Source organism: Synchiropus splendidus, chromosome 16, assembly GCF_027744825.2.
Source record: "Synchiropus splendidus isolate RoL2022-P1 chromosome 16, RoL_Sspl_1.0, whole genome shotgun sequence".
Classification (NCBI taxonomy): domain Eukaryota; kingdom Metazoa; phylum Chordata; class Actinopteri; order Syngnathiformes; family Callionymidae; genus Synchiropus; species Synchiropus splendidus.
In genome coordinates this window covers 10,974,925-10,989,433 of record NC_071349.1, presented here as the reverse complement: position 1 = coordinate 10,989,433, position 14,509 = coordinate 10,974,925, and the positions used below count along the sequence as shown (strand labels likewise).

At 45.6% G+C, this 14,509-nt stretch overlaps 1 protein-coding gene across 1 annotated transcript; it reads left to right on the top strand.

The window, feature by feature from the left end:
- Positions 1 to 12,295: 12,295 nt before the first annotated feature.
- On the top strand, positions 12,296 to 14,308 carry id3 (inhibitor of DNA binding 3). Its single transcript, XM_053846053.1, has 3 exons — positions 12,296 to 13,454; positions 13,512 to 13,579; positions 13,779 to 14,308. The coding sequence occupies exons 1-2, from the start codon at positions 13,155 to 13,157 to the stop codon at positions 13,560 to 13,562; spliced, it is 351 nt and encodes a 116-aa protein (XP_053702028.1). The 5' UTR covers positions 12,296 to 13,154; the 3' UTR covers positions 13,563 to 13,579; positions 13,779 to 14,308.
- Positions 14,309 to 14,509: the final 201 nt, after the last annotated feature.

Here is a 14,509-nt window from a genome sequence, read left to right as displayed (position 1 = left end):
ATCTGGTCTTAATGCACATCTAGTACTGTCCTCCTTGATCGTTTGGCCTTGAATTTATGCATACTTTATTTTTCAAGAGTGGCTCAACTGTAGCTCTTTGCGATTCTATTTCAGTTGTCTTCTTCTCCCTGCTATTTGCTATGTGTTAGCGCAACAATGTTGCTAACAAAGCTAGCGATGACACATCAGTATGAAATCAAAACAATGAGCGACTGTTCAAAGCATTGCACAGTCAAATAAAGTTGGTGAAATGCTTCTGAATGTTTTAATGTGGTTATGCTTTTGTTTAAATTGAGTGTTTTCTTCACTTAAATTTCCTTTTTTCTTTGGTTTGTTACCATTTTTTTACGCTAAGCTAAAGCTAAAGTGAAGTATTCACATTAATACTTGTATTGAAGTTTCCACCTGGTTGCCTGTACACTGGTACCTCGGTTCTCGACCACAATCCGTTCCAGACGGCCGTTGGAAAAGCCAATTGTTTGAAATCCGAATCGATTTTTCCCATTACAATGAATGGAAAAAGAAATAATGCGTTCCAAGCCTTAAAATAGGCTTTTGTAGGAGTGAATGTAGAGTGTCTGCTGCAGGTGGCTGTTCCTCTATGTGTGTGGCCGCTGCATGTGGGAGGGGTTGCTGAGTGAGTGAGGTCTCTCCAGAAGTGAAGAGGTGCCCGGTGCGTGTCCAGCTCTGAATGTGCGCTTCTGTGCAGTTTGGCTGTGACAAAGTCATAAACCAAGTCACGCTCTGTCCCAGACTCGCCTCATCCCTGTCCCAGCTCCAGCCCACAACAGGACACCAAACTCTGGAGTGAGAGCGAGCACCTTCCCTGTGACACTCTACCACGGTCCAGTGTGGAGACAGGAAAGGTTTTACACCTCAATATGAAGAAGAAACAGTCAGTAAATGTAGCTAACGGGACACGTCTGCATACAGAGGCTGCGTTATACACAATAACAAAGCGCGTCGTGGGTCAGCTGATCGGTCCGCGCACGTTATGTTTTTTTCGGGGGCGTTTGAGTTCTGGATTTTCGTTCAAAATCAGAAGCAAAAAAATCTCGAAATTTTTGTTCGAACTCCGATTTATTCCAAGTCCGGGAAAACCGAGGTACCACTGTATTTATAAAAACTAGCCTAGCTGTTTCACAACATGCTAACAAAGCTAATAGTTCAATGTGTTGTGTCATGCCGTTTGATATTTTAGTGTATTTTCGGCCCCAACTGACTTACAATCGTGTACTTAGTTGGGAAACTATGGCGAAAGATGTCCAGTCCTCCTTATATTCACTGCATTATTGTCCACAGCTCCACGAGGCTCACGGGCGGCTGCCAACCAAAGTAGGTAAAGTCGAGAGACAACGCCTCCTTGAAAAGAAGCGAGTGAGGTATTGCAAAAATAGTCGTCATTTCCGTTTTCCGTTGAGATATTCAATATATGAGAGTATATGGCTTCACTGCGTGAAAAAAAATAAAATAAAAAGTGTATGTATATGAATGGATGAACATTTTTTAATGTAGGTTTATGCTAAATCTAAATAAGTTGACAACGTACTACTGACTCATCACATTTTGAAAGTGTTTAATAGCATAGCTATTGCTGTTAAAATGTGCTGTATTAAATGAATGATCTGATGATGGCAGGTATAGCGCCCCCCAGAGACGCAGAGTGGAGCCTCTCACGATGGGTCAGCCGGTGGTGAGTTCATAGGAGCATCGCGTCTGTCCACCTCTCAGCCACAGTGTCTGGTCGAGGTGGTTTCAGTTCAGTAGGGTACAGTGAAAACACATTTCCGTGGTCCGTTTTATGTATTTCATGAACACTCTTATTCTCCGCGAAGGTCATGTGATCCTTGAAAAGAAGGAAGTGAGGCTTGTGAAGTGAGGGAGTAAGCAGAGGGAGTTTAAAGAGAAGGGAGGGGGCTCTGCCCTCTCTGTCTCCAGTCAGTCTGCTGCAACATCTGGAGCTCACATCAGGGCTCCTCACCGACTGGCACCGCTGCAGGACGGAGAGCTGGGGAGGAAACAAGCGTTATCAGAGATGCAGGTCCATGATCGGCGTGCATGCGTCGTCTGTTTGTGGTCAGATGACCTCTCTGCAGGAACTCTTCTGGAGAGTGTGTGTCTGTCTTCTGTGGTCTAGGTCCACGTCCCGGTCTGTTCTTCCTGAGGCTGCGGCCGCCAGTGTGTAATGGGGTGTTTGTCTGAGGACCAATCTAATTCAATGTTTTGTGTGTCCAGTTTCAGTGGGTCAGTACCAGAGAACCGAGGTTCAGAGGAACTGCGTCGCAGGATGTCATTTGAAGTGTGTGTGTAGCGCTGCGGCGGGGGTCACAGGGATGTTCTTGACTGTGTCATCTCCAGCAGCTGTTTCCCTCGAACCCTGCCTCGCCCACTCCTCCCCCTCCCTCCCCCCTCGCCTCACAATGACACCAATACAAAGGAACAGGAAGTGCCTCCCGTTAACTGGGGCCCAATCAAAGCCGTCATTATTCCCTTGTCAGATTTTTTAGAGGAAGTAGCTTCTCAGAAAATATGCCAGCTGTGCAGGGAGCGTGGTATTATTGTCTGTGGGTCGCCTGGATTTTTTTTTTTTTTCGCCGCACATCAGTCGGCGCTAACAAAAGGAGCCCGGCTCGACCACGTGCGCGCCGCACTGTCACTGTCATTCACCAGGCGAGGCAGCCTCTGTCTTCTCCCCCGGTGGGTCCTTATTGTGAGGAAGCAGGCCCCTGCTGCGCTCGCACCGGCTCCTTTGGTCCCCGTCCTCAGCCAGGCAATTGTCTTTTTTTAATGAGCGCACACACACACACACACACACGTGCTGGAGCCACATCTGTAACTTGACTGCTGGGATTACAGCTCCATCGGTGGGTTCAGGTGAGGCCTAACGTTTGCCAGATGCTGGGCCAAAGTCACCAGGAGGTTAGCCTAACACTGAAGTGTTGTTGTTGGTGGGGGGGGTAATCTGCCTCCTCAGAAAGGGCTCGCACATCTGGCATGAACAGAAAGGCCTTTATAGTTATGTATTATCATACTGATGTATTCGCCCCTGCAGTCCTCCACTGCTGTATTTGATAAACAGTGGCAAAACTGTTAGCTGTGGCGCCACGAGGTGTTAAATCAGGAGCAAACATAAACAACAGACAGAGATAATGACAATAATGGGATCAATCTCTGTTTTAATTTCATTTTATACCCGTCTGTCTTTCAATTTAGGATAATTTGGGGGTGTTTTCCAAATCCCTGATTTATATTTTGAAGATCTCGACATGCTTTGTGCTTCAGATTAATACTGAATTTAATTTAACTGTTTTTGGCCATGATTCATGATTTGACTGGCCAGATTTGGCCCCTGGGCCATGAGTTTGACACTTGCTTTGTTAATATAGTTCTGCCCTGCTAGTGTCTTTTTTCGTAATTTAATATCTGTTTTCGTTTTTTAATCCAAAGGGAATTTATTGACAATCCTGTTCACTCATATTTAAAATCCATTTGTATTTGTGATGAAAGACGTGTGTGTCCTCAACTGGATTACTCAGTGTTTCTTTTTTTTTAAACGAACAAAAGCCTATTTTTATCTAATTTTTTTATTTAAAAAATATTATTAAATGTATTACCGTTCCTGTTAAAATCTTGTTCACTTTTATTCACTGAATAAAAATAAAAATAAGCAGTTAATTTTCAGAACTTTGAAGCGAACACAAAATATACAGCATTTAAAGTAAAAATGTTTTAATGTAATTAATTTAACAGAAAAATATTAAGTAATCCACCATTCACTTATTTATTTATTTATTTATTTTTTAATCATGACTGGTCATGACTGTTAAAACCAGCATGTTGGACTAAAATTTAAAATAATTAAAACATAATGCTGTTATTTATTCTCTTTTCTAAAAAAATAAGAATAAAAATAAGCAGCTCGTTTCCACCCATTTCCAGATTTTTTTGAACAACTTTTATTGTGTATATTTATCCTATTGGTACATCATTTCATTCCTTTTAAGCATTTGAAATATCATTGATATCGCACATCACATTTCAAAGAGTAGAGATGCAGCTTGTGTTCATAGTTCATGGAAATGTGCTGGTCTTATTGTGACTGATGTTTGAACAGACGGATGAACCCTGGCGCTCTGGTCATGTCCTTTCTGGAGACAATAATGTATTTTTTGATTCAGCTCTTGCTGGTTTAGTTCAGTTCTGTGTCTAAATGTCGCTGTTTTCCTCCCAGACCGTGCTTTTGGGGAGCGCTCCAGCCCTGCCAGGACCATTAAAGCAACATAAAGTGCCATTATTCAGAGATGGCCCTGCACAGTTTGCTGATCTAATCTGCAGTTTGTTCTTTGTCTTCAGGGTCTTTGCAGACGTCTGGAGGACAATAATTAACTCCCGCCACACGTTGACACAGGTGAGCATTACTCAGGTTGTTAAACAGTCATTACAGGCCTGTTGTGATGAGAATCAACACGTGTTTCATTGGCCACCGACGCTGTTGTCTGTGGCGTTAGCGTGAAGCTCCCTCCACTGCGGGATGGACAGGGGGAGATAACGTTGATGACGCCATGAACACAATGGACATGTTGACCAGATTAGCAACCCCCGAAAGCGCGTGAGGACCTATCTGCTGTTTTGCCCGAAGAAGCCGAACCGCGTCCTTCAATTCTTATCTGCTGTATTTGAAGTGCTCGTCTTTATCTGCGCTCACTGTGCCGAGGTCATCAGTTGACCCCGCCGCCTTCCATCGTCCCTCTGTCCCCAGGAGAGAAGCCTGCGTGGCTTCACCCACTCATCCCACACGTGGCGCCGCAGCTTTCAAAGTGTAACAATCCAATATTATCGATTTCCCCCGGAGACAGTCTGTCAAAGTGGTGCCAAAACGACGGGACATTTTTCTGTAAATATGGTGTCCACATATTGATCAGAGTAGATGAACCACGTACAGATACATCCGTGTTTTGGAACATGTTAAAATCACTGGACGAGTCTGCCGTACACAACCTCACCATCCTCCCAGAAAATGGGCTGGTATTTTGACTTTTACAGCTGTTTGTGTTTTTACCTCCCATTTTGAAGAGTCTTTTTTAGACAGCCAGTGACCCTCGTATCTTCATGGTGCGGGGGGGACATTTTCAGAAAATTACAGAGTGGCCAGGGAATGTAAGCAGGAAATGTCCATAAGACAATACACACAGGCCAGATGTGGCTCACTCTTAAATTTGGGAATTTCCTGGTCGTGTGACCGTCTTCGCTGGTGACTAATTATTGTGCAACTCAGCTATTCTTTAAAGCGATACCTTAAAAAGCGCGAACTTCAGTGTGGACTGTTTGTTCTGCCGTGTCATTAGTCATGGAGTGGGAGGCTGCGCTCACCCACTCTGGGAATCCAAAAGGATTTCTGAGATAAAGCGAGAACTCAGAGTTCATTTTTAGAATATCTTCCCTGCGCCGATAAAGAAAATATCTCTCCCTCACATGAGCATGTGAACTCGCCCGGTCTCATCGCAAGGAGTGAATAACCACAGTAAATCATGAGGAGTGATGTGAGAAAACATGATTCATGTCTTGTGTTATGTTGCATTTGAAAATGGATATAAACCTCACCTGGTTCCAAGAAATTTAGTTGGGTCACAGTGGCGCTTGTCTTCACCCAGGTTTCCAGTTGGGGTGATTCCTATTTCAAACAGGCTGTTAAGGCCTTGAACATGCAAGTTTAGATGGCGCTGGTGAGCCCTTCTTTGCCCGTTCTGGTTCTACTGGAATGACTGTTGTCCTATTGAAGACCTGAGTGAGGGTAGCGGTGAAGAGGAGGCGTCATGTATTCACATGCTGCTGTAAGATTTCAAAGATTTTATCATATGATTGTGGATGTGAAGCCAGTGAAGGATGGTGTTGGACCAGACAGAATGAAGATGATGTAGATGGTGGTGATGATGAAGATGTCAATGATGATGGTGATGGTGATGGTGGTGGTGGTGCAGAGGACAGTAGTTAAAGACAAACCTGACAAACCATCTCCATCCATGCCTGGTGTTTTGCTCCTTCAATAAAACTATCTTCTCAAAGCCTCCATTCTCAAGAAACCGTGTCACTATTCTCCTGGAGACCTGGAGGGGCCAATATTTGACTCTTTTTTTGAGGATTCTTGTTCTCGACTGCTGTTGTTATTTGACTTTAAACATTTAAAGTGACCCCAAATTCAGAGTTTTGCCGGAATAAAATACACTTCAATATACAGGGGCCCTTGTGAGGGGCTGCCAGACCTGAAGACAGATTTAAAAAAATTTAAATTAAGCCAGTTAATACTACTTTTTTAAAATAGAAAAATAAATGGTCTTAATGGTCTTTAAAATGAAGATTTTTTTTATTTTTCTGTTTCACATGAACGCAGACTCAGGGCCGGGGCCACACGTTTGCCCTGTTATCAGGTGCCTGACACGTTTGGTTTGTGATTCCAAATGGACTGTTTTCATGGGCCCGTCCAGCTTCAGGTGTTGGTCCCTGCACCCGGCTCCACTGTCTGACACGTTAGATAAAGAGAGCGGGTGACGGGGCGGGCGGGGCGGGTGTGAACGCACACAACTTTTCATGTGAGAAGCCCACTAATTGTGTTGTGTTTGATTGGCTACGCAGCTTAGGAGCCTGTGAGAGAGCGAGAGCTTTTAATCAGGTCACCGAGGAGGCAGACCTCTCGTCTCCCACTCTGCCCCCTCCGTCTCCAGCAGGGGTGACCACTGACCCAGATTAGGGAGAGGGCCAAGTGTGTGTGTGGGAGCGGCCGGATCAGCTGTGTGCAGGACTGGGGAGGTGAGCAGGGCATCCGAGTGTGTGAGAGAGAGAGAGAGAGAGATGCAGGCGGGGGGCGAGGGGAGGGCATGAGTGGTCAAAGAAAACGCCAGTGACGGAGGGAGAAAGTCAGTGATGCAGTTCATCTTAGATTTCAGGGACACACTTGACCTAGAAAGCCGTGGCATGTACCCACACAGGTGCAGAGATACCCACCAGGGAGACGACGGCCTTGGACTCTCTCAGAGGCCATGTGACGCCTGACCAGCTGAACCCCTGCAGCACGAGACCCACTTACTTTCTTCCCTCCTCTCCCCTGTGTCCCTCAAGAACATGGCAGTGTGCTTGACTAGGTGGGGAGGATGACGGAAAGATGCCGCTTGAAATACTGCTCAATTCTTTTTCTGAGATACTGCTGGGGTTTTTTTATTTTTTTACTCCCAAAAATGCCCCTAAAATAAAATTCACCGGAAAGTATCATCTTTTCTTCTAAATTTTGGCCGCCGAAATATTGCAAAATTTGTTTTCAAGACGTCACTGCAGCTCATGTTTTTCAGTGGAAACTCTGAAAGCAGTGATTTTGGCCTCCTTCCTGCCTCTTATATGATGGTCAGCTGCACTGACGTCCTAACTGCGATCACACCAGTGTAATTCGATCATGAAGCTGATGATATAATATGAGATTCAATGATGGGACGTGTTGTGCCGCACATGCTTGGTTCTTATCCACAAGAAGCGGACGCTGCCAGTGCGTCTCTGCCAACATCGCAGCCATGCGCTTCCGTTTAGCTTGGTCTCTAAAAATGGCTTTAAATGATCATTACACTTTATTTTCCTCTGTATATTTAATAGATATTCAGTCATTTTCTTCTGCGTCCTGCCAGTGCTGGAACCCATGCAGCAGAAGCTAGTTAGCATTAGCAAGCTATGAGTGGTCCCTAGCGCAACAGTCGTTCCATTTTTTATTGACTTTGTTCAAACTCTTCTCAGCAGTTCTTCTTAAATGAAAATGTCTGTTGTTTATAACCGGAAACTTCAGTGATGTGTTGTTTACATTTTGTGCTGGCTCTCCCTCAGCTTGTCTGCTTCCCAGAAAGAGTTTGTCGCCTCCATTTTGAGTATTATTAGTACTAGTAGTAGGAGAAGGAGGAGTAATTGTAGTAGTAGTATTCATTTGGTAAAACTTTATGAGTAGGTGAGACAAACATTAGGGCAGTTTTCTCATACAGGAGGTAAGGGCTGGTTCTTGAGAACCACTAGGTCCATCTGTGCCTGCCTCCATTGTTATCGTGGAATGAATGGAGTAGAGTAAAAATGCAGCTGTACCGTGCCTACACAGTCTCTGTGTACTTCTGAAGTAACATGCAGCCTCATAACAAGCTGAGCACGGACTAGCACCACTCACACGTGGTGTCAAACCTAAGGCCTGGGGTCCAAATCCGGTCTGCCTAGTCAGTAAATACGGACTGCTAAAGTGGTTACTATGATGGGCCTCGGAGGTCGCATTGTTTTTGCATCATCACTTGAGGTTAAGATATAAATTCCAGAAGTAGAATGGAATTCTATTCTATATCTTTGAGGGTCCACTTCCGTTTTCTTTATATTCGCCGTATTTCCAGTTGTTCCCAGTCGCAAGTGTTTTCCTCTCAAACTCTTCCCTGAAGGCGGCCTTACCTTTGCATACAAACCCAAATATTCCACTCCATTTAATGGCTTCCATGCAAACGGACCGTTCTATTCAGGGTCACCCAAGGCGACAAAACAACGGTGTGGCCAGCAGCTGGCAGCCTGCTCCCCTCCAGCTTGTTTTGCTCGCTGGGTTATTGGCCTTCTGTGGTCTCGGTGCCACCTGCTGTACAGTGGTGCTGCCTTGGCTTCTTCCAGTCAAATATTCGCCTCCAAGGACGCGAGCACGGCCACCTGACTGCTCCGGGCTGTTCCCACAAGTGTCAAACTATCGCCGTGATTCGGTTGCTAGATGAGTATCTCGGCAATTCACTTAGAAAACAAGCCTTTATGAGATTTTATTATCGACATAGAGGTCAGCTTGGAGCCCTGTTGCTTCTGTGGAGCTGGAAAGACGTTGCTCAAGCTGCTATTGTGATGCTTGCGCTGTTGCTCAGACACAGTTTGAGGGGATTTTTTTTACCTTCTGATTCTGGCCTGAGTTAATGTCAAAAGGAAAGTGTAAGTCATTCTGGAGTTCAGGTTTTGGGCAGGATTATCAAGATGAGAGTGAGGCCGAACTGCTACACTGTGTTTTCTAGTTCTTTGTAGGTACATGAAAAACTATGATGAGCATCACCGCCTGCTACATCGACTGATCACTTGTGCTGTCAGGTTTTTAGCAGCAGCTACCATGAAATAGCAGTAGTGTTTTGGGTGATACGTGGAGAGAAGCCATGTCTTGTTATTTATCATACATGCAGTTGGTGGAAAAGAGTCTGGAAAAAAATGTCACTGTTATTACACCAAGAACATGGTGATCGATGACATCAGCCTTGATAAAAGGCTTTTCAAAACATCATCCCAGCCTGCAAACAAATCTCTGTTTTTATATACTGTCTTCATATAAATCAGTGATGTAACTTTAACTCAATCCATTTAGAACTGCAGAGAAAACTGTTTTATTTTAGCTGTTTTATATTGTACATCATGAAATTATTGAAATTGCAGTATTAATATTATTTTCTTTTTTCTGTGTTTCTTTTTGCACCTTCTTTTAATATATTTTTTTATTTCATGTTGTATTTTTAGGACATGTTAAAATGTCTGTCTTTTTTTGATGATTCAATATAAAATAATATTTTATTTTATTTTATTTTATACAACTCATTTTTGTGTCATGTCTTCTCAGCCCTTAACTTTTTGATCCGTCATTTTGCAAATGGTGGTGGTGAGTGTCAGAACCAAAGTCAAGGTTCCTACTGGCGTGTAGTGAGCACATCTCTTCTCTGGCTACGGAGAAGCGCCCAAGACCCTGAATGGATGGATGAAAGAAAATGTATCCTCTCAAGCGAAGTCAAACTGCTTCCTGGATCCTGTTAGTCTTGTTCAGTTCCTTGAAGTTCTTCTCCAACTTCAATGATGTCTCATCTAAAACTATCACCTATTGTAGGTCATGAAAAACGAACCATAGTCTGTTCTGGTAGTTGAGAACTACTGGACGAAAGGCTCAGAGCAGCGTCCATGGCCAGTGTCCACTCCGGACAGTGAATCGAGCATTGTGTCAGAAGCGCGTGGGCTTTTTAACTTCACCGTTCTCCTGACTCATTGGGTGGATGTTCATGTGACGCGTCTGGCATATTGACGTAGCTGCTCTCGGGCCTGAACAAGGGTCGCTCAGACTCATACGTGCTCCAGAAATCGGCATGAAAATTCATATCGACGGTCAGGAGGGGACGAGCGCTTGGGAAGCCTGGGCTCTCCAGCGCTGGTGAGGACTGTAGTGTCTTTGATGAGGAGAAGAATGCAAACAGGGAGCTGAGGAGGAGGAGGAAGCCTGCATGACACACACACACACACACACATTCACTCACTCAGAGAATTAAGTTTCACTGTGTTTCTTGCCACTTAATTATCTCCACAAGATGGGCCAGCACTTGTGGATGAGACAGATCTGTACACAACACAGACTCTCCACATGACATTGGGCCGCTCCTCCCCTCCCTCCCTCCCTCCCTCCGCGTGGCTCCTCTCCACTCATGCCAGAAAATGAAAAGGCATGATTCATCTGCGAGGACTATGTTGGAGGAGATGAGCAGAAGTTCCCTGCTAAATACAGATGTTTGGGCTGCTTGTTGTGCGCCGCCGCTCGCGGGTCCACACACTGCAGTGGAGTGAAGTTTAATGGAGAGAGAGGAGTGGAGAGCCGGTCGGGAGTGCTAATTATGCGTGGCGATTGTTGATGGCTTGATTGTCTGCGTCCAGCTGCACGGAGGAGAGGGAGGGAGGCGGGAGGGAGGGAGAGAGGGAGGGGGGGGCTGGAGGAGAGAGGCAGACTCACTGACGCCAGGCTCGGAATTCTCCCATCCATTGAAAGAGAGACTCGATTGTGTCCCGGGCCTTTCCGACAAGCACCTGATCCCTGCCCAGACACACAAGTGTGTGTGTGTGTGTGTGCGCGCCGTCATGACCACCATAGCGAATGCCTTCACTTACACACTCATCCTTGAAAACCATTAAATCAGACTTTAAAAGCTGCTCGGAACATGTTCTTCAACTGTTTGGGAGCCTTTTTTTTTCCTCCCCCGGTCGATCTGTTGCGTTTGACATGAGAAACAAAGACATCATTTACACTGTTTTAAAAGGCGACCCTCATTGGGCTCTATGCAGCTTTGCCTTGCTGAGGCTCGCCTGTTTTAACATCACAGATTGGATGGCGACAGGTTTTATTCTTGACTTTTTTTTTTTCTCCCCGACTTTTTGGATAATATAATAAACTTCTGAAACACATGGACATGGTTTTAGCTTCACACTGCATCCCAGTATTTTGGGATTATCCTTGACACTTGTTGGATTTGACATGTATTTTACAAAAGCACGTCCCACGTTCTCTGACTGGTAGAGGCTGTGGGCCGTGTAAACGCTGATCTAAGGCTGCAAATGGCCCCCGGGCCTCACTTTTGACATCTTTGTGTTTGTGATTTTGTTCCCTGTTCTATCCTATAATATACATCCTCATTGTTGCCACCTGGTTCTTGTTTATACTATCATTTAATGTCTCCAGATAAGAAAATAAAATGATGAATATTTTACAGTTGTCGGTACAATTTAAATAAACAAAAGTTTTAAAGTTTAAATAAACTGCAGACGTTGCAGGAGCAGGCTTTGATTAAAACAGATTTTGAAATGTGTCTCATAATGTGTATTTTTATGGAGTTTGAGGGACGAGGGAAATGTGTCAAAAAGGACAAATGAACCAACAAAAACCAAGAACCAAGAAGTTGTATTTTATTATTTGTCATAATCGTTTTATAGTTGGATCGCATATGGCCCCCGGTCTGATCCATATATATGAATGTATTGTTGTTGACTCACTAATATTGGTCTCATTTTACTAATTATGTTTAAATGAATGGTTAAAAAAAGTTTATTTTACAGTGTGTTTTTAACAATATTGCTCATTTTATTGAGCAAAATGGTTGGTTTTTATCGCTCGCGTTTTGTGCAGAATCTATTTCATTGACTCCTTTCCATATATGGAAGAGCGGCATTGCTCCACCAAAAGTGCCTTCTGTTGTTTTTCTCTTCACACAACAATTTGACTGCGAGAAAAATCGATTTGACTGAGATTCCCATCTCCTCGATTAAGTGCAACAACTCGTGGCTTTTAAGCGGAGGAGTCCGTGACTGACGCCGCGCGCAGCCAATGGGCGGCCCGAGCGCTTCTGGTGTTGGAGCAGGGAGGGGGGCGGGCCGTCTGCCAGAGAGGGGAGTGCGCGTCGGGGTGAATGGATGACGTCGGGAGGCTGGCGCCAGCATGTCTGGGACTGGCGCGTTAGATCAACACAGCTGGGCCCGGATAGGACACACAGCTGGCTCAGGCCTGCATTCCTCTACAAAACAGGATTGTGAGAAAAAGGGGGAAAATAAGACACAAATAGGAGCAGAACGGGACGTGCCTGGATGTAAAGGAATATGTTTATCACGGAGAGTGTCTTAGATTCACAGGGAGCATCTTCACTTTACAGTGCCACCATCAGGGATCAGTGCGACACAGAAGTGACACCACGACAAACCTATTAATCCGAGTGACTGTGAGAGGCAGCAGCTTGTGGAGTTTCCTCATTTTAGGTCCAACGTTTGGGTGGAAATGTAGAGGGATATTTTGTGCTGCATTTACACCTCATCACGTTCTAATTTAACTGGAACTGTCGGGTGATTTAGATCCAATGTTCAGGTCATAATTGTTTTAGAAAATAGTAGGCAGTCGTGGTATAAATATATATATTTGTTGGGAAACTTGCTTTTGACGATAAAAACACTGTTAAAAAATCGCTCCTTATACGTAGATAATGTCCGTATTTCAACTCCAAAATATGAGGTGCGTTCCGCCAAAAATGATGTTGTGTATTCATGTGAGAAACCAACCTGGGAAACGGTAAGTAATGGCTTGACAGTCCCCAGCAGGCATCCCGGTTCAGTTTCCTCATTCCTTCGAACGATTCCTCAAGGTGGCTTCAGCCAGTCAGCGCTCGCCCGCTTCCCGGCCCAGCCAATAAGCGCGCGGTGCGAACTCCAGGGGGCGGATCCCGCCCTGCGCTGTATATAAGGGGCCCGCGCGGCGCCCTGTCAGCGCAGTCGCCTTTCACTCTCACCGCTCAAACTTACTCCCACTTCGCTCGTGCCGTCGCCGGTGGTTGGTCAACATGAAAGCCATCAGTCCCGTCCGCTCGGTGAGGAGCTGCTACAAGGCCGTGTGCTGCATCTCGGAGCAGAGCGTCGCCATCAGCCGGAATAAGCACTGGTGTGTGGAGGAGCCGCTGGGCGCGCTCTGCGACATGAACGACTGCTACTCCAAGCTGAAGGAGCTGGTGCCGAGCATCCCGCAGAACAAGTCGGTGAGCCAGGTGGAGATCCTGCAGCACGTCATCGACTACATCTTCGACCTGCAGATCGCGCTGGAGGCGGAAAGCGCGAGCCCGCCGGGAGTTGTTTTGTCGATAAAGGTGAGCGATCCATCGATGGCCAGTGATCGAATCGACTCTTAACCATTGTTTGTTCAGACTTCAGACCTGACTCGCAACTTCAAAGAGGAAGGACGGCTGTGCCACTAGGATTCGAACCGACACCGGTGAGTGACACTTTAACTGAAGACCGTTATTGTCCAAGTTAGCGGCGAATGTGTCGGATTCATCCCTCTGCGCCTGGGGTTAATGGAAGTTCCACGCTCGGCGCCAGTCTGTCTGCGCCCCGCTACACGGAGGGAGGGAGCGAGAGGAGGGAGGGAGAGATCTGACTTCACTTTTCTTCCTTTCTCTCCCTCCGCGCAGGTGCAGGGAAACACATGTCTCCACTTCACTCCGGGCAGGAGGACAAGAGGGGCAGAAAAGGGTGGGATAGGTCTTTTCTGCAGGAGAAGATGGAGACGGAGCAGACGGAGAAATAAACGTGTTTCCCAACAGACTGTGGACCGACGGAGAACAAAGCTTGGACAAATCAGCGCACCAAAGCAGAAGATGGGATTGAATTATGAGCATTTATCAGCTATATAGCGGCGCCACCTTCTGTATCATCTCACAGTAATATCCACTTTATAACAATCTGGAGACGAGGTCAGGTGAACATGTGTATATAGCGGCTGTGTGCGCGGATGAACATGCGTGTTGTGTTAGGTCTAATCCGAACTCTATACTAGAGTTTATTTCAAGTGTTTGTGGGGATCGTTGGATTTCCACGAACGGACTGCTGCGAGTTTCATAAACTCTTGTTTTGTTTTGGTTTTTTTTAATCGTCGCTTTGTACATGTTCGTTCTTACGAAATAAATGAGTTTGAAACAGGATGTTTTCAGATGAATCTTGAGGTTGGGTGGTTGGAAACGGTGCGATGGGGAGTTTCCTGTGAGCGCTGAGAATTTTCCATGCTCGCTGTCGCTTCGACAGAAATACACCAGATCGGGAGACGCTGCTGACGGTGTGTGACTGGAGGTCGAGCCGAAACCGCACGTTCAAAGGCGGGGATGAGCTCAAGGCGATCGCTGGTTAAAAGCCGCCACTTCCTATT

Excerpts from the sequence above, each read along its gene's own strand:
- id3 (XM_053846053.1), top strand. The coding sequence starts at position 13,155 with ATGAAAGCCATCAGTCCCGTCCGCTCGGTGAGGAGCTGCTACAAGGCC. Across the intron at positions 13,455-13,511 it reads GAGTTGTTTTGTCGATAAAG|ACTTCAGACCTGACTCGCAA; the intron begins GTGAGCGATCCA and ends TTGTTTGTTCAG.